Raw genomic sequence first — 22,658 nt, 5'->3', positions numbered from 1 at the left:
CGTGCGATGAGAACTCTATAGCTGTGGTCCTCAGAATATATATAAGATCCAATCCCTCCAGCTGCTTTACGGCCAACCTCGCTTTCTCCATTGATGTTTGCTCGAAGTATAATCGCTTTGGTAGCACTATCGACAGCTTCGTTTGTCGGAGGTTTAAACATCCTCTTGACTAACGATGATAGTTGGGCATCGGCTAATATCAGGTATATACGCAGCGATCATTGAAGATTCGTAGCACTGATGAAGGCTCCAGGGCAACGTACACTGCACTCAAAGCTGCTGGGCATGACGTTCTAATGGTTGCGTTAGTGCACTTCGCACAAAATGCAAGCGTTTTCTTGACTTTTTTGCCTGCAATATCAGACCAGCCATCAATCAATCTGGACATGGAGGAACTTTCGTTTTGCCTTCTGGAAACATCACGGCTCCAGGAGGAGAATTTGGTTCAATCCCTGTGGGCGCACCGTTTTTTGGACAGGATGCGACAAATCCTGACCTATGTAACACGACGCATTGAATGCCTGTAATCCTAGCACTGATACATTTTCTGCTAGGGTATTTCAATGGCACCCCCGCTGCTGCTGCGATCTGGGGCATAGACGTTATAGCGCCTATGCACTTTGGCAACAAGACAATCGACCTTGCCGTGTCCGGCCCCAATGAGGGTCAGAATAATGGCCCATTCTCGTTCACCATCAGTGGCACTATCGGTGCTTCTTATGCATCCGTTGAGCGTGGGGCATGTATTCATACCCACAGGCATTTCATGCGATGGCTAACACAACTTGTTTTCCGCCTTAGATTCCCGCCATCGCATTTTCCGCTGGTAATGGCACTCACAGATCTTTTACTACCAACGCTGGCGCCGAGAATGATCCCGCTAATATTGCTGCCGCAGTGAGTACTCATTTTTGAGGGTTTCGGATTCGAATAGTAAAGCAAATAAAGCTTGTGACGAAATTTGTTGCCGCTCTCGCTGAAGGAGTCAAACCGTCGTCTCGCCTCCTTCCCTTGGGTCTCGGGTTCAAGTGAGAGTTTGATGCTACCTTTATGGTTATCTTCGTTCTGATCACTGTGTAGCGTCAACTTCCCTGTGTTTGGGCCCACTAGTAATTGCACGAACCCGCCCTTCGTTCTCACCCGTCTCACTAGTGGAGCGACCATCAACAAACTTTCAATAGACCCCACAACCGGCCTTCCTTCGTCCACAAATATGTATAGATATAAAGTTCCAACCTCTTCCCCTACCTGAACTGAGGCGGTTACTGTTTTAGTCAAGCACCTGGCCTAAATACAGTCCTTAATGGTTTACCCAACCTTCCCGGTGCGTTCGATGGCTGAAAAGCTAGCCCTCGTAATGTTCTCGTCTAATTTCAGTACTTCCAGGTGAAACACCTACAAGTGCCGGGTGTGCTACCGCTGTCAGCGTATACTCTGTCGACTATGATGCTCCGGTCACTGCTGCGGCGCCCATCCAGGCTCATCTCGCACCTCTTTTCCAGAGATCACATGAGAAGTGATAGCAAGACGAGAGCATGAACGGAAGTTGATTGTTGGGATAGCATGCCTAGCAAATCGAGTTCATTGAGAATGTTCTGCTGACAAGTGCATGATGCGATACGACATGACGAGCACAGACTTGATCTCAGGTAATGTACAACGGTAGATACCTCCGTCTCCAGGTAGTGAGACAGTGCGCGCGCAGCAATAGATCGAAGGGTGGGACAAAGGAAGGACGAAGGCACCAGATTTGCGTCCGTCTTTCCAGTTAAAATATCTCTTCTAAGAAGAATGGGCAAGCGAGGAAAAGGGAAGACTGAAGGGTAAGAAATTTGGACGTCGTCGGAGCTACAAAGATCATCACAGGGGTGTCTTGGTATTACGGGAATGTGAAAGCTTGCTACGAGTGAAGTTTTGGGAGTAGACATGCGCGTTAACGGATGGAAGAAATTTCGAGTTCGCGTCGACGGGAAGACCAAGACAGTAGAGAGAAATGAGGTCTCTGCGACAAGAATTGGGGGCTCGACAGGCTGAAAATACTTGTACAGGAAATAGTGCGCGTGCAGTGATTGACACAAGGATGGCAGGCGTCTACTCCAGCATGGAGTACAATTTCACAATGGTCTCCTTTCGCGAGATTGACCGCTGCAGTGTGATGAGTAAAAATCTCTCCGCTACGCATAGAGCTGAAGCCGCACAGACAAACAGAATCTGAGCTCACCTACAATGCTGCGCAGCGCGGAGAATGATACAATTATACAATGTATCAGCGTGCCGCTTCTAGTTTTGCTATGCTCTTCGACTGTAGAGTTTTGCTACTGGGTGATATGCTGTAAGATATGGCCAGACCCATCGGAAAGAATTGACATGCGCGCTTGTAAAATAAGAGACAAGGGTCGAGGGGAAATGGAGACGGACTGCAGACGGACTGCAGACGGACTGCTAAAACAGTCGCATGCACACAATTGTATAAGCAGCACGTGCTTTGCGATCTTAGTCGAAAAGTTGTGCAAGTCTAGGCAAGTCTCTTGCTAGTGTCTTGCCACCATGGCTCGCGGTGTACTGCTCACATCGAACCTTCCTCAGCTCCAAAATCTTATCAAGAGAGATCCTGTAGCGTACAAAGAAGAGTTTATACAGCAATGGAATCATTACAACAGTGTCCGCCGCATTTTTCAGATCAACCCAGACGAACAGGCACATCACTTCAAAGAGCTTGTCTCATTCATCTCTCAGGTTCGTCAAACCTTGCTCTGCAACTCGATTGTTTGACTGATTCTTGACATAGGTTGCGTCTTGTTACCCGAAAGAGACAGTCGACTTTCCGACTCACCTTTCGTCCCTACTACTGGAACACTACGGAGCACTTTCTGCTGATACTCGGCATACGTTAGTCCAGAACCTTGTCCTTCTCCGAAAGAAGAATGTCATTGCATCGATAGAGTATGTCATATCTGCGTCTTCTTCACATTGTCGCTCATCTGTATTATTCAGGCTGCTCAAAACACTCTTCCCTCTTCTTCCCCGCACGACATCTTCGTCCCTTCGTACTTTCATACGCAAGACAATTTTGAATGATATCAAAACAGCCAACCAGCACTCGAAGAACCACAAGCTCAACAGAGCTGTCCAAGCGATGCTTTTTGGTATGCTAGAGCATGGGATGGACGGTGAAGTTATTGGTGACAAGGGCAAGGCAAGAGCTCAATCCACGCAGAGCGCTCCTGCTACTAGTCAAAATAACCACGATGCTATGTGGGCCGTTGTCCTGACGAAGGAGTTGTGGAAGAAAGGCATTTGGTGCGTCTTCCTTCATCGGCCCTCCAACTCTGAAATTCATGCATGTGAGCAGGGATGACGCGAAGTCCGTGGCAATTGTCGCTCTGGGATGCTTTCATCCAGTGGTCAAAGTGCAGAGTGCTTCGCTACATTTCTTTCTTGGGAGTGAGGAGGAGGAAAATGACAGTGACGACGAAGATCCTGATCATGTATGTTGTCGACTCAATGCATCTCCTATCGCAGTTTACCCCTTTCTCCAGATACCAGACATCAGGTCTCTAGAGCACAAACGGAATGTCACAAAAAAGACACGTAGCGGCGACAACAAATTGCGCAGAAACATAAAGGCGGCTGCGAAGGTACTCGTCGTCTGTGTACAATCCTTAGACATCTTCTTACATCTCTTCCAGAAACGCAAAGCAAGATCCATCGGATCGACGCCCAACTTCCCGGCGCTCCACCTTCTGAACGATCCGCAAACGTTTGGAGAAAAACTTTACGATATCCTTAATAAGTACGACAAGCGCTTTTCCCTCGACCACAAGATCCTCATCATGCAACTGCTATCACGCGTGATGGCAGCGCACAAGCTGACCGTTCTAAGCTTCTACACTTATATTCTTAAATATCTCACTTATCACCAGCTACGCGTGCCTGCTATCCTGGTCGCTCTTGCCCAGTCTGTCCACGACCTCACTCCACCCGATGTCTTAACGCCAGTGATACAGAAGCTGGCGCACGAATTCATTCATCCCGGTGTTGGCAGTGAAGTCATCGCCGCCGGACTGAATTCCATTAGAGAGGTATGTCGAAGACAGCCGTGGGCAATGGAGGAAGACCTTTTGGGTGATTTGGTGGAATATAGGAAAAGTCGAGAGAAGTCTGTCACAGCTGCAGCTAGAGGATTATTGCAGCTATATCGCGAAGTCAATCCTGGTATGTTGAAGAGAAGAGAGCGGGTACGTCACCTCTTCCTCGTACAAACGTGCGGCCGTCATTTATATTCATATTTCAGGGAAAAGCAGCAAGCATGGGAATCGCGGAAGGCAGCCAACCATTACCATTTGGTCACAGTGCGCAAGCAGCTGTGGATATCGAAGGCCTTGTGGTAAGTATCACGAGTATTTGCTATCCCCTATTATGATTGATCCCTTGATCAGCTCCTCGAGGACCATCTCAAAGAACTGCGGGCCGAAGCTGGCGTTCAATCTGGCGAAGACGATGCCGACGAAGATGCTTGGGATGGTTGGGACGTGGAATCGGATTCATCTGAACAATCAGACGATTCTGATGGCTGGATCGCAGTGGCCAGCGACGGAGATGACCACTTGAGCCTCAGTGACAGCGATGACGAAAGTAGTAAAAAGAAAGAACGATTGACTGAACCAATTCCCCCACACGAAGAGAGTCGCGTTTCGTCATTGGCCACTACGAAGGCCAGTCTCTCGGAATGAGTGTAAATTGGCTTGTGTACTAACCATGACTATTCAGATCCTCACACCTGCCGACTTCGCTTTGCTCAACGATCTTCGCCTCAAAGCGGCCACCAAGGAGGTAGAAAGTGGCGGCGGCAATGCTGCAAAGCGCAAGCTAGCAGTCCTCGAGGCATCTAAGAAGGCTATGTCGTCGAATGCGGACGATTCCAACAACTTCATTTCGGAGAACGACATCCTTGGGCCTCGAAAGAAAGCCAAAGCTGACTATGAGGAGCGTATGGCTTCAATCGCAAAAGGACGCGAGGGACGCGAGAAGTTTGGTTCCTTGAAGGGGAAGAGAAATAAGGAGATGCCGAGCAGTTCAACCAACAGGGAAAAGAAGAAGAACAAGCCAATCATGATGATAATGGGCAGCAAGGAAGTCAGAGGAAAGAAGAAGGCGTCGTTGCGGGACAAGCAGCAGAGGTTGAGGGCTCATATTGACAAGGCGAAGAAAGCATATCATTGAGTATCTCGATTTCACTCTGTTGAGTATTCTCGGCAGTAATATCATTTATTGCGTGGAATTCTTTGAGTCTGTATTCGTGAGCGTATCTTTGTATCTTACTATTGCTAGAGACCGTGGATATGCGAAGTGGTAGGCAGTCTACACGGTCTCGTCATTGACTTGATGAGCAAGCTCGAAGCCAGCGGCGAAGTGGAACAAGCGAGCATCAACGACGAAACCCTAGCATAGATTTGATTGATGTATGACTGAGATTGAGCAACGGGCTTACCTTTTTCTCGTATTCTGTGAAAAGTTCAGTGGGCGACGTTAGCCTTTTTGCAAGTTTTACGAGTCTGAAGCTACCTTTCAGCTCCTTGTATAAGCCTTTCAGTTCCACAACGCGTCGGACTATTGCTTCTCCGTCATCGAGCTTTTGATCCGGTGTTTCGAGCTTGCCTAGAAAGACGACATTGAGAGTGACTAGCTTCATGTTGGCTGTCGTCATGCCTGAGATCATTGATCGCATATGAGTCCTGAAACTCGATAGGCAGCACACGACTGACCAGGATCTGTAGCTAGGACTGCCGTCATATCGACAACGCTGTCTGCTACATATCCCGTCTCTTCCTTCAATTCCCGGATGGCTGCTTGTTCGGCTGTCTCGCCGTTGTCAATAAGGCCAGCCGGAAGTTCTGATGGCATGTTGCAATGAAACAGGCAAGAATGCCGAGATATAGAACAACTTGCCAACGATAAATTTGCCGATGGGAGGGCGATATTGCTCTATAATCACAGTCGAGACAGGGAAGGCTCGGGTCTTGGACCGAATGAGAGCCAGGATGGCGACTGCTGTAAAACATATGCATTTCGGTCGTATCAATGCGCTATAGGCTGTGAAGTAACAAACCGTCTACGTCCGTCGATCCCCTGGTCCTTCTCTCTGCGACCTCCCATGCTCTCTGAGAAGAGGTACAGAGATTAGCTATTGGACTTCAAAGCAACATATGCATGGAACAGCACACCTCCTTGCCTTCGCTGTCTTTCCACTTGATTTTCTTCAGACTCACCCACCTACTACTGTTATAGACACGTAGGTGATTGTCAAAGCTAGGATACTGACTTTGCATTACGAGTGTCCAGATCCTCCTTTGAGAGGACGACAGGATCCTGGGCCATCACACTTATCGTCCGGATCGGTCCTTTAAATCGGCCTTGTAAGATGTGCAAAAGTGCTGAACGACTTTGGCGAAGGGAATGATGGATGAAAGGAAGAAACCTCTGGGGCATTATAGCCAAAATTTTGTTTCATCGACATTGGACACCGAGGCACATGCATGTCATGAGTGCTCGAGCGCGTCATGAGTGATGTGAGCCTTCGCTTCGTCCCTCGTCCTCTGCGCGCCCGAGCCTTTCTAGTCTCCGCCGCCACTTCTTCTATGTACTCCAGACTGGACATCAACGATGGCGATGTCGTGGGCACTTTCAAGCACACAAGGGTTTCACACCACGATCTCTGCCCGTATTTCCATCAATCCTCCACCAGCGGCGACTTGCTCCCTCCATCTGTCTCTGCAGTTGCCGGCCCACCTGTTCGTAGACCCTTATGAACTTGATCACTACAGTGCACCCTATTCTTTCCAAATATTTGGGCCATCCAACCTCGAAGCGCCTGTATTTATTGTCGACAACAGCGACACCACCCTCTTGCTCAACATCACTCTGATGGATCATGGCGGTAATGGTCAAATCGCTATAATCGATGTGCCTTTACACTCACGCTACGGACGTCCTCTTCGCGGACACGCGACTGGCATTCACAACATTGTCATGACCGCTCCGACTGTATTCTGGGCTTGTAACGATCTGGGTGAGTCTTGCAAAAGCTGCCATGACTATCATCTTCATCTTTTCCATGCAGCTACTCCTCTCGTCGCCAAGGTGCCTGCAGACCTGCCCCCGTCTATCCGACCTTATTTGACTGGTGCAGCTGTGTCATTCATCCCCATCCCCGCCGAAAAATCAACTCCATTGTCACAAACGATTCGTATTCCTGTAGGCGAGCTTCAGGACTTGCAGAGAGTGGAGATCATCACTGCGCTTGGAGTCTTCTTCGCTTTTGCATGGCTCTTCCACGCAGCATGGCGGAATGCGCGCCGTCCACCTTTTGACGAGGTCTTGTCCAGCTCGAAGAAGGATTGAATCGCTGGGACGGTGTCGCAGTCAGAAGTCAGCACTATAGGGTATCCTTCGTATATCATACCATCGTCACGAGATTCCATCGAGTAAACAAGACGTTAAGTAACCACACACCGCCGCACCTTCACCATCTTCCCCCATTTCCCTCTCATGCTTTCTTTCAGCGCTAATGAAAAAACATCTTGAACTCCACTACCTGTCTTCGCTGAACACTCAATGTACTTGGCACCTATCTCCTTCGCCACGTCAGATCCCTGCTCCGATGTCACTGGCGTCTGTCCCTGTGCTCCCAGCATCCTGCGGGTCTGGTCATCACGACGCAAATCCGTCTTCGTACCGACCAAGATAAGAGGTGTTCCCTCACAAAAGTGAGCCACTTCTGGGTACCACTGCGAGACGTGACTGCGTGTTTATTCCCGAGTTTGTACCAAACGGAAAGAATAGTAGGCATACCTTGTCTTGGACATTCGCTAGACTCACTGGGAAGTCGATTGAGAATACGATGAGGATGACGTCGCTCTCTGGGTAGCTGAGCGGTCGTAGACGGTCATATTCTTCCTGACCAGCAGTATCCCACAACGCAAGTTCGACGACCTTCCCCTCATATGATACTTGCGTCACGTAATTCTCAAACACTGTTGGAATGTATGCCTGGCGATAGTTGAACGAAACACGGTGGAGGTGTCACTGACGCGGACATACCTCTGGGAATCTATTCTCTGCATACACTATAAGAAGACATGTCTTGCCGCAACCACCTTGGTCAGAAGGAAAACAGATAAGCGAAGAACGAGTTTGAGATAGATGTACGCGCACCATCGCCCACGACTACTAACTTCTTCTTGAGGTCTGGTCTTCGAGGCGCCTTGCCTGATTGCCCAGTCTGATAACTATCCATAGGAATTCAAAAGAGAGATGAAATGGAAAAAAACTTGAACCTCAGTAGTCGAGATGTGAGATAGAGACAGGTTGAAGGAGGTGGAGGATGATGATCAGTAAGTCTTGTGGTGAAGCTATCCCTTCAGTCCATTGTGCGGTCGCAAGAACGCGGTAACGTGATCGTATGGACTCCAATAATGCGTTTGCCCCTGTTTGGCCACCTGCTGTGTGTCATGTCTTCAAACCGCTATCTCCTCTATCCTGTCGAGGACGTTGATAAAGATGGATGGCTCTATGGCTGGTCGGACCGTCAATGTACTTGCATTGCAGGTATCCTTCAGTGTGTTTCACGAAGTTCGTTCATGTCTGATTTCTGCCGCTGTCAATACTGACATTCCGAGCTCCTTTGTATCTTAGATGCTGCTCAACAATGCCTCGATATACTCTTGCATCAAGGGGCCTATCCAAATGCTCATTGCGCCCTTCCGAAGGTACTAGGACATTCCTCTCTATGGAATGAGAGGCCTGTATCTCGATTACATTCAATGTCTGACAATGCCCCCTTCTCGTGCGTTGGCTCGTCGCGCCATATTTGGTGTCGCTGACATGGCAATCTAATAGATCTCAGTCTCCGACGACTTTCCTGTATCACCGGTCGGCTTTTGGTAACATGCGCCTCCAATTATCAGACACAATTTCGGGCGCGCCGCGCTCTGACGCACAGTATTTTTCGTTCGACGAGTCGCTGCAACTCGGACACTTAGGACTCAATCAATCGATAACAAATCAGGTATGATTGTGCACATTCCATTACACTCTATCATGTTTACACGGTATGTTTCAGTTAAACTTTGCTCAGCAACTTGCTGTCAACATTCTTGCATCGGGCTCCCTACTTTCGCAAATCCAGATGGTCATCGGAAAGAGTGTTCCTTGGAGGTCCTTTGGCTGTCACCAGTCCATTCGGCTGTTCTATTGTGCACTGCTATTCCTAGAAGAGTTCATGAAGATGCAATGGCTGATCAACACATCTAACTTGGGTTCGTTATTACCAGTTCACAGCTGCTTTCATCTCATTGCATGCCAGTATCACAGGGTCGGATGCGTATCCGGTCAATCATCGTGTTGCTGCAATCTTCTAGGATCTCGAATCAGTATGTAATGGATTTGGATGTCTTTATCGGATATACTGCTTATAAATTGTTAGATTGAACAACACTATTTGGCTCACTCTTAATGATTTGATTCTGGGTGTTGCTATTGGATCCTTTGTTTGCGAGAATCATGCAGCAATCTCATCAAAGTTTGACAAATCCATGAATGTCAGTATTTCAATCAATCATTTTGCTTTAATCAACTTATAACCTGTATAGTATGTTTTCATTGAACTTGTGACTGAGTGTCTAATATGGCTAAACAACTGGCCAGCTGGTCTTAAGCTAAATACAGAGCTTAGCTCTTTTTGTTGTCATATGTTTTTAGGCATTATTGGTATCTGGACTTGTGAGTCATTCTCATAATTAATAGTGTAATTATTTATGAATTTTGTATATAGATTTTTATCAGAGTCTATCTCTTCATTTTCCTATGATTGTATATTTTATTGGCATAATAGGCTATTGTGGCTTAACATTTCTATTATCAACCTTCTTGGATTTGTTGAGATTGTTAACTCTTCATATATCTCTTGGATTTATTATATGGAATAGGTTGATCAAGTTTCAATTGTCTTTTCTTCAATCACTTGGAAATCTTTTTCATGGTAAGTGTAATTAAAATCTAATCTTAAATAGGCATTAATAACTTTGTAGGAAAACAGCTTAATGTGCTTCATAATAGGATTGAACCATGGCATTATGAAGTTGATCAATTGATACTCGGCACAATTCTTGTTACTCTTTTTACATTTAGTCTTCCCACTTTTCTCAGCTATTTTATGCTTTTTGCTATTGTAAGTAATCTGATTTTTATCTTAGCTATATATTACTAATAAAATTATAGTTTAAACATTTAGTGATTATTATTGAGACTCTTATTCAACAGCTTATTGAGTTGATGAATAAGTTTCCATTATTTCCATTAATACTCAAAATCAAGCATCCAGCTAGACTTACTGGTATGTGATTTGTGGCAAAAAAAAGTTTAATATCTTATTTTATTGATTAGGTTTCTTTTACTTTCTTTTACAAAATGGTATTCAAAATCTTAAGGTAGGTTGTATATTATTATAAAAATATCATAAAGCTAATTATTAAATAGGGACAATATATGTCTTTTCTCTCAATTTTCCAGTATTTTGATGATATATAATATTATGAATTTCTTAGCTTATATATAATTCTCTATTATAAAAAAGCATGCTTAATATATAAGATAAATGTGTGATATATATCTTATCTTATCTAGAGAATATAATTGGCTGGTATATGTACTAGACCCTGTAATATAATACTAATACACATGGTTAGCTAATATTCTTCAACTATATTGTATTTAATAACAAATTAGATATATTCCTCTTCTTGTTTAAACTTTATACTGGGTGCCATTTAGTATTCTCCATATCTATTTATTACCTTTTTGTTTAAAATAGCCAAGGATTTAAGATAGTCTCATAATATATTAACTTGTACTCTATATCTGAGTAACTATACAATAAAAGATTAAAAATAGTAAAGTAAAAGATGTATTTTAGTTTTAGATTGATGCTATTTGTTATATAAGCATATTTTAGTTCTATCTTAGACCAAAAATACTTAGGATTTTTTTATAGTTTTCTAGTGCTATAGTATACTACTTAGTTAATGGCAATAATAGCTTTATAGGTCTGCTATATGTGCTCTATACTATAAACATAAGAAACTAATATTTTGAGGTAAGTCAAGTAGTTTTTAATATGCACATTTAACCTGAATTTCTTTATGCCTTGCTAATTAGCAATATTTCATTTAGTATTGTTAAAAACTTACTTAGCATATTACAGGATTACACTCATCAAGCCTGGTACTATAGTTGAGAAAATAATCTAGATTACAGTCCTTAATAGCAACTCCTATATTCTGCTATATCTATATTTAGTGAGGCATAATTAAGAATAGGCATATAGTGTGACTATAACTTGCTAAATAATAGCTTTTTAAGTAAAATCACAATCATTGTTGCTTGGAGTAGGCTAATTATTATTTGACCTTATTAATTGTTGGTAGAGCTTTGGCTATATCTAGGAATTGTTTTGGTAATTAACAATAAGGCCAAGGATGGATTTGTTTAGAGTGTAGTATAGTGTAAGAATAATTTAATTATTAAGCTATTCAATGACTTGGTCAAAGTGCTTTGGCCATAATGTTAGGATATTTTCTAGTTTGATATTATTATAGTTATTTTCTCCAAGCCCTGGACTATAGAGGTATTTAAGTTGGTCTAGGAGAATATTATTGGCTCTTTCAACAAGGCTATTAATCCATACAGAGTAAGCTGCTATTCCTTTGTATTTGATGTTTTAGTCTCTGCAAAATGTAGTTATACTATTATTTTCAAAGTACAAGCCTCTATTAGTTATAAATGTGTCCAGTTTGGTTTAACCTGTGGTAATTGTTGTAAGCCCTAATATAGTGGTTTTTGCAGTAATGAGCATGCCATCTCTCTAAGTGCTAAGATCCCTATTTTTGCACTCTGTTTATAGCTAGTCACATAGGTTTGTAAAGCCTTGAGCAGCCCTAGTATAGGCATTTACTTACTCTTTTTGAGGCTTGAGTCAACTTGCAGCATTGTATAATACTTTCTAAGGTCCTTATGCAAACATATTCATAATAGTAGGCTAGCTTAGTTGTTATTGTAGCATATTTAGCAGCACCTTGTGACACTTGTGATTATCTCTATATGTAGCTCAGCTAGTTAGTAAAATGCCATTAATAATACCAATGCTGCCATGCCCTAAATTTGTGTGCCTTGTACTATCCTATAAAAGAGCTTTGATATTTATCTTCATGATACTTTTCTTGTAGCAAGCTTTATTGTACATATCTATTAGATATTTTAGGTCTTGTAATTTATTTTTCTTCATCCTTTACAAAATCTATCTTGTTTGTGCCTTATATCTCTTTACTAAATATCACTTTGTTTCTCAACCATAGTATAATAGGACCTTATAGTTTACAAGCACTTCTACACATATGTCTACTTTGTCTCTTAATTTTACTGTCTTGGCATGATATTGCTTTTACTTTACCTTATAACCTTGCACTTGCTTTATTTACTTTGATTTTACAATAAATACCTATCTATAACTCTATTATATACTAGTTTTGAACACTTTTCTATTTATAGCTTAATTTTACAAGAAGATCTTGCTTATCTTGCTTATCATTGCTATTGTCTTTGCCTTACTTGCTTTACTTTGCTCCACCATTATACCTTTTGTTAGAGCCCTTGTTGCTGTTCTTAAAGTTGCCTTGGTCAATTATGACCTTGGATTGTGTATTATACATTGTACCATACTAGCTGTATACTATGTAACCTTAGATTGCCACAAACAACCTTGCTAATCCTTGTACACTCTTTATGCTATCTTGTACCCTATTTTATTACTCATAAAAGATCCTTTGATTTTTAAAGAAGTTGCATCTGGGAAATGCCTCTCTTGTATTAAGCTCTAATTAATGATAATTTTATGAAATTTTACTAAAATAGCATTAGCATTTTTTTGCTTACCCTCTCTATTATTTTAAGAGCTGATTACAGCTAATTAGTTGGATAGATTTTCGGAAAAATAGAATCTATTATAGTATTATTATTTCTTGCTATTACTACAATCTATAACCTAGAGATATCTATAAAGGTTACTACTTGAATATTTATAGCTAAAGTCTTATTTTATAAAGAACTTGTCTTTGGCCAGAGTTGAACCTACAACCTTATAATTATACACATTCTAAATAGACGCTCTAAACTACTCAGCTATAAGGTTAAACTAATATCTTGGTAATTCAAATATATTAACATAATTTAGGCAATCTCAATATTTCTAATCTTATTACTTACTTATTTTTGATTTACTTTTGATCAAAAAATATTCAAAAAATCAGGGCTTTTATAATCTCAATTTATGTACTAAATAAGAATATGATATACTAAATAAAAATAAAGAATACACTCTATGTAGGATAAAAAAATATTCTGGTACTTACATAATTTGGATTTAGAGTCTGTATTATTGTACTTGAGTTATAGATTTGAGTAAACTCTAGAGTTATAATAAACATGGTATTTATTACAGATTTGATCATAAAGAGAATTATAGATAATTATTTATAATATATCCTAATTATTTTAGATAAGCATTATCAATAATTACGTATAATTTGGATTTAATATAAGGGGGGGTTTCTAGATGTTATTGTATGTACCTATTAGATAGTATAGGTCTTATAATACACTTCTCCTTATTTACCTTATCTCACTACTATACTCTTTACTAAATATTACTTTGTTTCTTAATTGTAGCATAACAGAACCTTATAGTTTATAAGCACCTCTATACATAGTTTTTCTTTATCTCTCAATATTCCAGTCTTAGCATAATGGCAATTTTACTTTACCTTATAACCATATGTTTATTCTACTTACTTTGATTTACTATAAATACCTACTAGCAATACTGTAATAGACCAGTTTTGAATATCCCTTGGTTTAGAGCTCAACTTCACAAGAAGACCATACTTATATTGTGCCTCATCAATATTGCTCTCATTTTACTCAATTAGTCCCATATTCTTTATTGCCTTTATCACCAAAGCCTTTGTTACTGCTCTTAAAGTACTCTTGGTTGCTTATAACCCTAACCCATATACTTATATATAGCTCACATAATATTGTATTACCTTATTCAACTATCCTTAATACCTCACTAGATATCTTACATAATATCTTATAGTATGTATCTTATACCCTATTTTGTAATTCACAAAGGTCTTTTAATATTCTAGTAAAGTCAGCTCTCTGCCTACTCTATATTTAGTAGTGTGTTTTATGTTGTGTTTTCATATACAGAGCCTATTACAAACTACTTGTTCAGTAACCCTAAGAGTAAGAGGTTCTTTCCTAGGTTGCTCGTGGAGGAAGAGTGGAACAATGGTCTCAATTGTACATGTAACACAAGAGCCAGGTGTGTATTGTAGCATAGGCAATAGAACAAAGGTTGCAGTGTGAAGACTGCCATGGAATAAAGTTCTGTATGTGAGGATACAGAAAAGACAAGAGAATAGACTAAAGAATGTTAGCCTATTCTATGGGCCTTTTATACTACTTTAGGAAAGGGTGTGAGAATCCTGTATATATATCCATAGGTATTCTCTAAGTTGTTTCCCTCTCAAAACAACTACTCTTGCTTCTTTGCTTGCCTCCTTCTGACCAGGAGGACAAGGAGCTCTATGCCTATGTGTGAGTAGTTTGTAAGGTGGGAAAGGATGCCTGCTATAACAGGCTTGTGATACTTGACCAATGATGGATGATCCATTGGGAGTGGATGACCAAAGATTATATCTGTACCTTAGTGTATGCCTTAGGGTGAGGCTACCTAGTAGTTATAATAATTGTTGATATGCTAGAGGCAGCTCTAAGTGCCAAGCACAACACTCAAACAACCTCTAATGTAGGGGTGCTAGAGCTAGTATCTGATACCCAAGGAATTGTTAGTGATGACTTTAGAAATCGAAGGTGTACTGAGAAACAATGGGGAGTATGAGATTATAGCACCCGAACAGTTTCAGAACTATGCCAAACACCAACCAAATGTTTGGTCAGTTGAGTCAGGGATTTGGTCGGTAATGAGAAGGTAGTGTCACGACCAACAACTACGTGCTTCAAGAGCTACATGGGACTCTGACAATATATGAGGGAGGATGGGGGGTATGAGTGAAGAGATGAGTACGAATGCAAATGAGGCTGAACGACAAGGATAACAAGTTTTTGGGAGTTGATGAAGACAATTTTGATGGTTGAGATGAGTGTGAATGAGCTCTGAACTGTGGGGTGTGAAAGCTGGTTTATTCCAGAGTTGTATGTAGGTTTTTATAGTAAACAGAGCCCCTAAGTAAAATATCAAACATAAAATGAGGGTAGACATCAAATAGGCACCAAGCCCTAGCAATCAGAGAAGATAAGAAGGTAGGTGAGATGTCCATATGGGTTTCGAAGGTGATAAGGTAAAAGTTACTCAGCGATGGCAAAATCCTGAATGTTTGGGATTTGTCACCTGAGTGTAGGTAGCAGGAACAGGCGTTGGTGAGCCAATGAAAATAAAGAAGATATAACGTACAACCAGGGTGGCCAAGTAATGGTACAAGATTGTGTTTGACCGACCATGTGGAAGTCAGGAAGATAAGCGATAAGGACTGACTGACTTATGGAGCACATCGGCTGACATGGAATACTGGCTCTGATCTCATAAACACCTATCGTAATACTCCTATGCAGTCATGGTAAGTACATAAAGTGTGGGCAAACTGACCCAAGTGCTGCCGAATGTCCTTTGGTGGGTTACAGTCGGTCGGGTGGGGGCCGACTGTGTTCAGTGCAAGTTGGTGTCTTTGGTACTCATCTAGCGCTGTTCGGTGTCTTCCCAAAGCTTCCCGAATACCTCCCTCGGACCCTAGCGTGGGTGCATGCTCATCATTGTATCAGAATAGACCACCATTAAGGCCTGATAAGTCATGATTATAACAGAGCCATTGCTAGCATATTAGCATGTAGATAAGAAGGCTGGTATTTGTTGACTAAACTTATATGCAGTAGATTGTATACATGATACCAGATTATGTCATATAGTTGATTATCAATATTTGTTTCTAAGATTATAGAAGATTCCTAGTAATTATAGATATGACAAATGATGCAGCTTAGCAATGGCTGGCTATTATAGTTATGTCATATAGGGTTTTGTTGAAAATTGCTAGGATCTTGGATATATAAGATAAAAGAGAGGTTTTTAGCAAATAATGGTTAATATGTGGGCTATAAAAATAGTATGAGGATATATATTCTTTTTATCTACTATAGTCTTCCTACTATAGTATATTTTGTCCATTATAGTTCCCCTACTATAGTTCTCCAAATATTATCAACTCATATACTATTGTATAGTCAAGACCATTGTTCTACTCTTTTTTATTATGAAATTTAGGGAAGAACCTACTACTCTTGGGATTATCAAACAAGTAGTTTATCATATATAGATGAAAGACTAATTACTACAAAGAAGAGAATTTATATAAAAATGCTATTTAGTTTTTGAAATAGAGCTTGTAAAAGTAGTATTAAGCATAAGAAGAAATAAATATGGCAATTCTTTTTTAGAGAAGAAAAAGAGTTTTAATAATATAAAAGTAGAAAAACTATATTAAATGAGCAAAGTTATTCAAGATGGAAGAAGGATAGAGATGGCAAATCTTTCCTAGAAAAAACACATAATAAAAGCTTTGTAGATAACAAAGCACTTTGGAAAAAATTATATAATAAATTAGGGGACCTCAATGAAGATAGAAAAGAAACAGATATGAAAAAAAATTCCTAGATAGAGCACTAATAATAGAAAAAGACATTAATTTGAAAAATCCAAAGAAAAAATAGTGGCAACAATATAGTAATTTATTCCTAAGGAAAATACACATACAATATATGAAACAGTATATTAGAATGATCTAAGCATGGTAAATAAGGCAATGTTACACAAGTGAGGAAAATGGCAGCAAAAAAGGTTATTGAAAACAATAGCAATATACTAAACAAAAGTAAATAAAATATAGAAATTTGTATTATATTATGGTAGGCTTAGATACAGCTAGTTATTTCCAATTTCTACTACTCCACTTAAGCTCTAATAAGGGCTCTATAAGAGACTAGCTAGGCTCACTAAGGGCATTTTTGGTAGAGCATACCAAATAAGAGTTCAACTTAGCCAAATTTTCATGATTGAGCTCCCTTTGGCTTCCTCTTGTATCCACACTTATTATCTTTTTGTATAAACACAAAGATGAGTTTATATAAATATTATTAGGATAAGTGTATATATATAATCAACTAAATAATAAGGAAAAAAATTCTTGCTCTGTAGTATATAAAATAATATTGCCTAAGTCAGAAATTGAACCAGCAGCACAAAAGGACCAAAAACAAACTTAATAATTTAGCTATTAGAAGCACACTAAAAATATTCAGTCAACAGCCAAAATATATTTATATTCTAAGGGTTACTAGAAGTTCTTTTATGATTTTGCCTTTAAAAAGCTTTTTGAGTGTGTTTAATCGCCATATTTAAGTATAACAGTAATAAGATATCATTAAACCCACTTGTTATAATTATAGTCTGCCGGGACCTATAAAGGTCTAGTCTAACCAGCAACTAATCATTACAAGTACTGGGTGATGCCATTTATAGCACAAACATTATGGTCTAGGGTATAATTCTTAGGTCATCAACTCCTAGTGGATATCAGCATTACTAGTTAAGTATCAGAGAATATATTCTAGAAGGGATATCAAAGAAAGGACTAATTACTACTTCACAAAGAAACCTATCTTGTTGGAACTCCTATGTCAAAAGGAAATGATAAAAGAAGCATAAGAGTAGGTGCTAAGAGAAAGCAGTGACCATTAGAGAATTTCTGAGGGAAAGTAACAGAATTCTCATAACCTCCTAAAGTAGTATATAAGGTCCACAGAATAGGCTAAGGATCTTTGGTCTATTCTCTTCATTCTTAGTTAGCCTCTACACTATCTATTTTTGTTTAGTATAGTCATCTAACTATATCTCCATGAATACTACCTCCTCCTATACAATCATATAGTCAAGGCTATTGTTTCATCCTTTCTTATCGTGCAACCTAGGGGAGGACCTCCTACTCTTGGAGTTACTGAATGAGTAGTTCATAATACCACTTAAAAAGCTTGTTAGAAGCAAAATTATAAAAGGATCTTTAGTAACCTCTAGAATGTGAATATATTTTGGCTATTGACTGTTTTTAATATGCTTCTAATAGCTGAATTGTTAAGTTTGTTTTTGGTCCTCTTATACTACTAGTTTAATTCTTGACTTAGGCAACATTATTTTATATACTACAGAGCAAGAAATCTTTTTTTCTTTTTATTTAGTTGATTATATATATATACTCATCCTAATAGCACCTATATAAACTTGTCTTTGTGTTTATACAAAAGGGTAATAAGTATGGATGCAAGAGGAAGCTAGAGAAAGCTTAATTATGAAAATTTAGCCAAGTCAAACTTTTATTTGGCATATCCTACCAAAAACACCCCTAGTAAGCCTAGGCAGATTAGAGTTGGCTTGGCTTGTCCAGCCATAATAACTCTAATAGAGACATGTCATAGCCTTTTAAAGCCTACTTGGTCTACTCCACTTGGTAAGCACAGGGCTAATATTATGGTAACAAAGCCCTAGGAATATACAAACTATGGTCACTACTCTTATAAAAAGTTATACTACTTTCCATCAATCTGTAACCACATGCTCCAATTTCTTTGTTCATTCTTACTACCTTCAAAAAGCCAGTTAACTGTGATAACTTCAAGAAAACCTTCACTTTCTTTTGGTTCTTCAAACTTTTCTGCAAAACTTGAAAATGCCATGTAAGGTAGAAAATCTCTGTGTGGCTGCATTGGAGCATAATTAGCATACTATATAAACTCTTGCAAATCAACCATATCTCACCTCATGTAATGCAATAGAAGCAGGTAAATTAAAAGCCCGATAGAGGTTGTTGTGCCATGCCAATTCCACCGAACCTCTAAAATAAAAACATCTAGACCAGGTCGTTAGCTATTGTATTCATATCAGCAGCTAAGTTTATCCCAACCTTATTCTTACATCTGATTTCCGCGCTAGTTCAATGTAATGCCTCCGGGTCTGCACATCCCGGTTAGTGTTGTCTGCGCGTGCCACTATGAGCTTATCCAGCCAAAATGTATAAACATGATTTACCGATGACGCAACTCTTCCCGGCTCTAATTGCCTCATCTACGGCTTTGAGACATTTCGGACGAGAACCTAGCGTGTCCTGGTTGATGTGAGCATACCCCGCAGTTCTGAAGTGCTGCCTATAGAACGAAGATTTGCCGATGCAAGGAAAGCCAACAAAGAGAACTATTTCAGGGAAAGACGCCGCGGTTGCTGGAATGATAGATGTTCCTACGGGCAAAATGCGTGGCACTACAAGAAGCTCAGCATATCAGGTACACACACTTCTCTTCAAGGACATACCTGATTCGAGTGACGATACATTGAAGCCTGGTAGTTTGTAGGAAGCCTCGGAAAGATTGAGAAAATAAGCCTAGAATAACTTCGGTCGCGTAAACTGGGTCCGAACTCTTTATCACTGACCTCCGGTGTATGAAACGGCAGTTCGACATTCAGCGCAAACTTCCTATCTGTTGAAGCAAAATCGTTCGGACGACCTGCGGCATCACCGACATAGAAAGAAGTGGCTTTGTCTGAAAAATGATAGATGATGAGCGAACGACTCCAGTTGTGTGTCAAGGGCATTGACCTATTTCAACACCTTCGGCTTTGAACACGCGTTCAAGCTCATACCACATACCGGGCATAGGCTTTCGATAACCATCTTTGGCTGTAGCAGCAAGTAATCGAAACGGAACGTCAGGGAGCTATATATCGTTGTTACATGTGAGAAAATAAAGCAGACAAGGAGGACTCACTGCCGAGGCAACCAGTGAGATCTTTTTCTTCCATTCCTCAAGTTGCGAAGACCTGATAGCTTGATTGGAAATTAAGACGACAGCAGACCTGATGATGATAGGGCAGTCAATTTCAATAGCCACAAGATATATTGGAGCCGAAAGTGAAGTAGCACTAACCCAGAATTGTGTACCTCTTTGAGTTTCTTGGGTACGACATCCTTCCACCACTTCCATTCTGACGGCGACTTCTTCTTCTTGAAGATGTGAGACTGAAGCAACGTGCCATCAAGGTCGAATGCGGCGACTGTCGTGGATGCTCGGGGCGACAGATTGACACCGTGCAAACAGGTGCGTTTCGGACCCAATGGGGCCAGCCATTGAAAACTCGCTGTGGACGATGGCTGACTTTGTTTTGCGAAGATGGGAAATACTGAAGAACATAAAAAAATCGCCGAAGCAGGGGCATGGTGGGCTCACCCTTAACAATCTTCTGGGGAGTTTCACTCTCTACAAGCGCATCTCGAGACAATGGTCGTTTCTTTGAGTCTTGTAAGAGACATGAGTAGTTGAGACTTGACACGATCAAGGTAGATACATACTGGAAAGGTTCGTGGACAGCTTCGATGACGATGCCATGGATCTCGACGATACGCAGACGCGTCCCCGCGGTCGGAGTGGTGGTCGGACGTGTCGCAAGACGCGTTGCATCATGAGTTTCAGACGCCTTGGCCTCGGCTCGTTGAGCATAGGTAATCAGCATGTACGTACAAAGCGGAAAACATATCTCTCGATCAAGGATAAAGTAGTGTCTTTACTCTCCTCGTAATTCTCGTGAGAGCTCCTTCCTTTCCTTTTAATTTATTCTTCACCTCTCCTCCTTATCCGTCCACCATGTCTCACACCAACCATGACAATATCTGGACCGATGCCATCACTCCGCACCCGACGATGCAACACTTCCCTTCGGAACCCCTGTCTCCTCACCCTTCGACGTTGGTCTCCACCTCTTCGCCTCTCCCGTACAAACAGGATCCGTGGACTTTCTTCCGCACACGAAGACGCAGATCTCTGATAGCGCTTCTCCTAGTCGCGTCCTTTCTGCTCTTATTCTTCGCTCAGGCGCGAATAGGTGAAGATAGAGAGAGACGGATATGTTTTGACTCTGTCAAGCTGGACGTCGGACGCGACCAAGCGCACCTTACTGTCCAGTCCCCATCGGCTGTCACCGTCACTGCACCAGCCCGGACAGAAACTGTCACTATCTATGAAAACGCGCCGATAATTCCCGCTGTGACTGCCTCTCCACCCGCCACCACAGAACCTGTTTACCAGCCGCACACTGTTGAGTCAGTTGTATTTGCGTTCATCATGTGGTCCGAAAATTCAGCCATAGAAGGTTCAATTCTTATCAAGGTGAGGTCTTTGGTTTTTAGTCTGTGACAGTAGGAAGCGCAACTGATTCCGTAAATGTCCTGTAGTCGGCGATCATGTATAGCACACGCCCGCTTGAATTCCATATTATCTGTGATGAACCCTCACAGAACTATCTGCAGGGACGTCTTTCTCTGCTTCACCACCCTGTGTTCGATGTCACTGTGCGCTTTTATCGTCCGTCTTGGCAAAGTATGGTAGACAGGATCAGCCGCGAAGGTGGAATCAGCACGGACCATTCCGCTGGTGTCCGTAAGTCGTCGTAAGGACCGCGGCCGCTATTCGTTGAGACTGACAACCTGTTCTCTAGCCGGCCTTATGAAGCTCTTCATTCACGAGATTCTACCGGACAGTGTCGCCAAAGCCATATATGTCGATACAGACGCATTCTTCCTCACAGATCCCACTTTACTTTGGCAAACCTTCGCACACATGAACGCATCAACGGCTATCTCCATGCCCACACATCCCGATCAAAAGACTCCACATTGGCATAATGCCTCCAAAATCTGCTCCTGCATCATGCTCCTCGACCTTTCTAAACTTCGTGCCCTCCGCCTCATGGATTCTAGCTTCTATCGAGACGATACGTCTGGACTTTTCCCCCCTGCGCTCTCACCTCCGACGTTTGAGGCTCTTTTCGGTCCCCCAGGCCCTGACGGCCACTACAAAGATGTTGCCCTGGGAGACCAGGGGTATTATTGGGCTATTGTCAGCAATCGTACAGACCTATTTGAGCATCTTTCGTTTGACTGGGAGGTGTCGAGTTGCCTGCTTGACATGTATGGGACCGGCGTCGGACATGACGATGCGACAGAAGAAGAACAGCGGCGCGCTATGCTCCATTTAAACGAGACCCCTCACCAGGGCGAGGCAATCATGCCCAAACTTCTCCACTTGTGAGTCTCTCTTCGTTTACGCATCTTCTGTAGTTGAAATGATACATCGCTCGCTTTTCAGCAATTGCCTCGACGGCGTTGATGTTTACTTTGAATGGACCGGCTGGTACGATCCCGACAACAGCTTGACGCAGCGTTGGGGGTCTGCACTCGACTACCATGTCGGCACGAAGTGGATATGGTTGAATCGTGGTCATGGCAAACTCGACATGGACACGATCGTTGAACCGCTATTTGCCGACCAACGTTTTGCACTAGAACACTCACGTGGTTTTACGCCATGATTTGACCTTGTTATATGATACCATTAATCTGCTTAGATTTACTCACAAGTATATCCCT

The 22,658-nt window shown here is 41.6% G+C and overlaps 8 protein-coding genes across 8 annotated transcripts; 5 read left to right on the top strand and 3 right to left on the bottom strand.

Annotated features, from left to right (window-relative positions):
- Positions 1 to 93: 93 nt before the first annotated feature.
- On the top strand, positions 94 to 1,724 carry HETIRDRAFT_443564 (uncharacterized protein; the record flags this gene model as incomplete). The annotated part of the gene is made up of 9 exons (XM_009544184.1): positions 94 to 203; positions 254 to 304; positions 364 to 500; positions 555 to 739; positions 802 to 897; positions 949 to 1,028; positions 1,081 to 1,215; positions 1,275 to 1,324; positions 1,387 to 1,724. 9 exons carry the CDS (start codon positions 94 to 96, stop codon positions 1,518 to 1,520), a joined length of 978 nt encoding a protein of 325 aa, XP_009542479.1. The 3' UTR covers positions 1,521 to 1,724.
- Positions 1,725 to 2,547: 823 nt separating this feature from the next.
- On the top strand, positions 2,548 to 5,244 carry HETIRDRAFT_154456 (uncharacterized protein; the record flags this gene model as incomplete). Its single annotated transcript, XM_009544183.1, has 9 exons — positions 2,548 to 2,736; positions 2,789 to 2,943; positions 2,995 to 3,300; positions 3,353 to 3,492; positions 3,547 to 3,638; positions 3,690 to 4,238; positions 4,295 to 4,387; positions 4,440 to 4,715; positions 4,771 to 5,244. The coding sequence occupies 9 exons, from the start codon at positions 2,548 to 2,550 to the stop codon at positions 5,221 to 5,223; spliced, it is 2,253 nt and encodes a 750-aa protein (XP_009542478.1). The 3' UTR covers positions 5,224 to 5,244.
- A 117-nt stretch (positions 5,245 to 5,361) lies between these two features.
- On the bottom strand, positions 5,362 to 6,378 carry HETIRDRAFT_414631 (uncharacterized protein; the record flags this gene model as incomplete). The annotated part of the gene is made up of 7 exons (XM_009544182.1): positions 5,362 to 5,442; positions 5,552 to 5,709; positions 5,766 to 5,894; positions 5,950 to 6,051; positions 6,110 to 6,161; positions 6,225 to 6,273; positions 6,323 to 6,378. The coding sequence occupies 7 exons, from the start codon at positions 6,376 to 6,378 to the stop codon at positions 5,362 to 5,364; spliced, it is 627 nt and encodes a 208-aa protein (XP_009542477.1).
- Positions 6,379 to 6,672: 294 nt separating this feature from the next.
- Positions 6,673 to 7,059, top strand: HETIRDRAFT_243614 (uncharacterized protein; the record flags this gene model as incomplete). The annotated part of the gene is made up of 1 exon (XM_009544181.1): positions 6,673 to 7,059. A coding segment is annotated over one exon (387 nt), but the record flags the coding sequence as incomplete, so codon positions are not given.
- A 437-nt stretch (positions 7,060 to 7,496) lies between these two features.
- Positions 7,497 to 8,296, bottom strand: HETIRDRAFT_43630 (uncharacterized protein; the record flags this gene model as incomplete). Its single annotated transcript, XM_009543493.1, has 4 exons — positions 7,497 to 7,787; positions 7,852 to 8,049; positions 8,101 to 8,156; positions 8,215 to 8,296. The coding sequence occupies 4 exons, from the start codon at positions 8,294 to 8,296 to the stop codon at positions 7,497 to 7,499; spliced, it is 627 nt and encodes a 208-aa protein (XP_009541788.1).
- A 214-nt stretch (positions 8,297 to 8,510) lies between these two features.
- On the top strand, positions 8,511 to 10,587 carry HETIRDRAFT_310432 (uncharacterized protein; the record flags this gene model as incomplete). The annotated part of the gene is made up of 12 exons (XM_009544180.1): positions 8,511 to 8,631; positions 8,695 to 8,845; positions 8,899 to 9,067; positions 9,122 to 9,317; positions 9,365 to 9,431; positions 9,485 to 9,599; positions 9,651 to 9,780; positions 9,833 to 10,039; positions 10,089 to 10,228; positions 10,279 to 10,393; positions 10,444 to 10,487; positions 10,537 to 10,587. The coding sequence occupies 12 exons, from the start codon at positions 8,511 to 8,513 to the stop codon at positions 10,585 to 10,587; spliced, it is 1,506 nt and encodes a 501-aa protein (XP_009542475.1).
- An 8,104-nt stretch (positions 10,588 to 18,691) lies between these two features.
- Positions 18,692 to 20,622, bottom strand: HETIRDRAFT_470728 (uncharacterized protein; the record flags this gene model as incomplete). The annotated part of the gene is made up of 11 exons (XM_009544179.1): positions 18,692 to 18,942; positions 19,001 to 19,091; positions 19,146 to 19,218; positions 19,271 to 19,498; positions 19,550 to 19,619; positions 19,670 to 19,779; positions 19,836 to 19,953; positions 20,005 to 20,092; positions 20,164 to 20,416; positions 20,464 to 20,532; positions 20,586 to 20,622. 11 exons carry the CDS (start codon positions 20,620 to 20,622, stop codon positions 18,772 to 18,774), a joined length of 1,308 nt encoding a protein of 435 aa, XP_009542474.1. The 3' UTR covers positions 18,692 to 18,771.
- A 255-nt stretch (positions 20,623 to 20,877) lies between these two features.
- HETIRDRAFT_448676 (uncharacterized protein) lies at positions 20,878 to 22,600 on the top strand (the record flags this gene model as incomplete). The annotated part of the gene is made up of 4 exons (XM_009544178.1): positions 20,878 to 21,399; positions 21,465 to 21,669; positions 21,728 to 22,316; positions 22,378 to 22,600. The coding sequence occupies 4 exons, from the start codon at positions 20,878 to 20,880 to the stop codon at positions 22,598 to 22,600; spliced, it is 1,539 nt and encodes a 512-aa protein (XP_009542473.1).
- Between the last annotated feature and the right edge of the window lie 58 nt (positions 22,601 to 22,658).

The sequence above is a fragment of the Heterobasidion irregulare genome (genome assembly GCF_000320585.1).
Source record: "Heterobasidion irregulare TC 32-1 unplaced genomic scaffold scaffold_02, whole genome shotgun sequence".
Lineage (NCBI taxonomy): Eukaryota > Fungi > Basidiomycota > Agaricomycetes > Russulales > Bondarzewiaceae > Heterobasidion > Heterobasidion irregulare.
The sequence above is the reverse complement of the archived record's forward strand: the minus strand, read 5'-3'. Positions and strand labels throughout refer to the sequence as shown.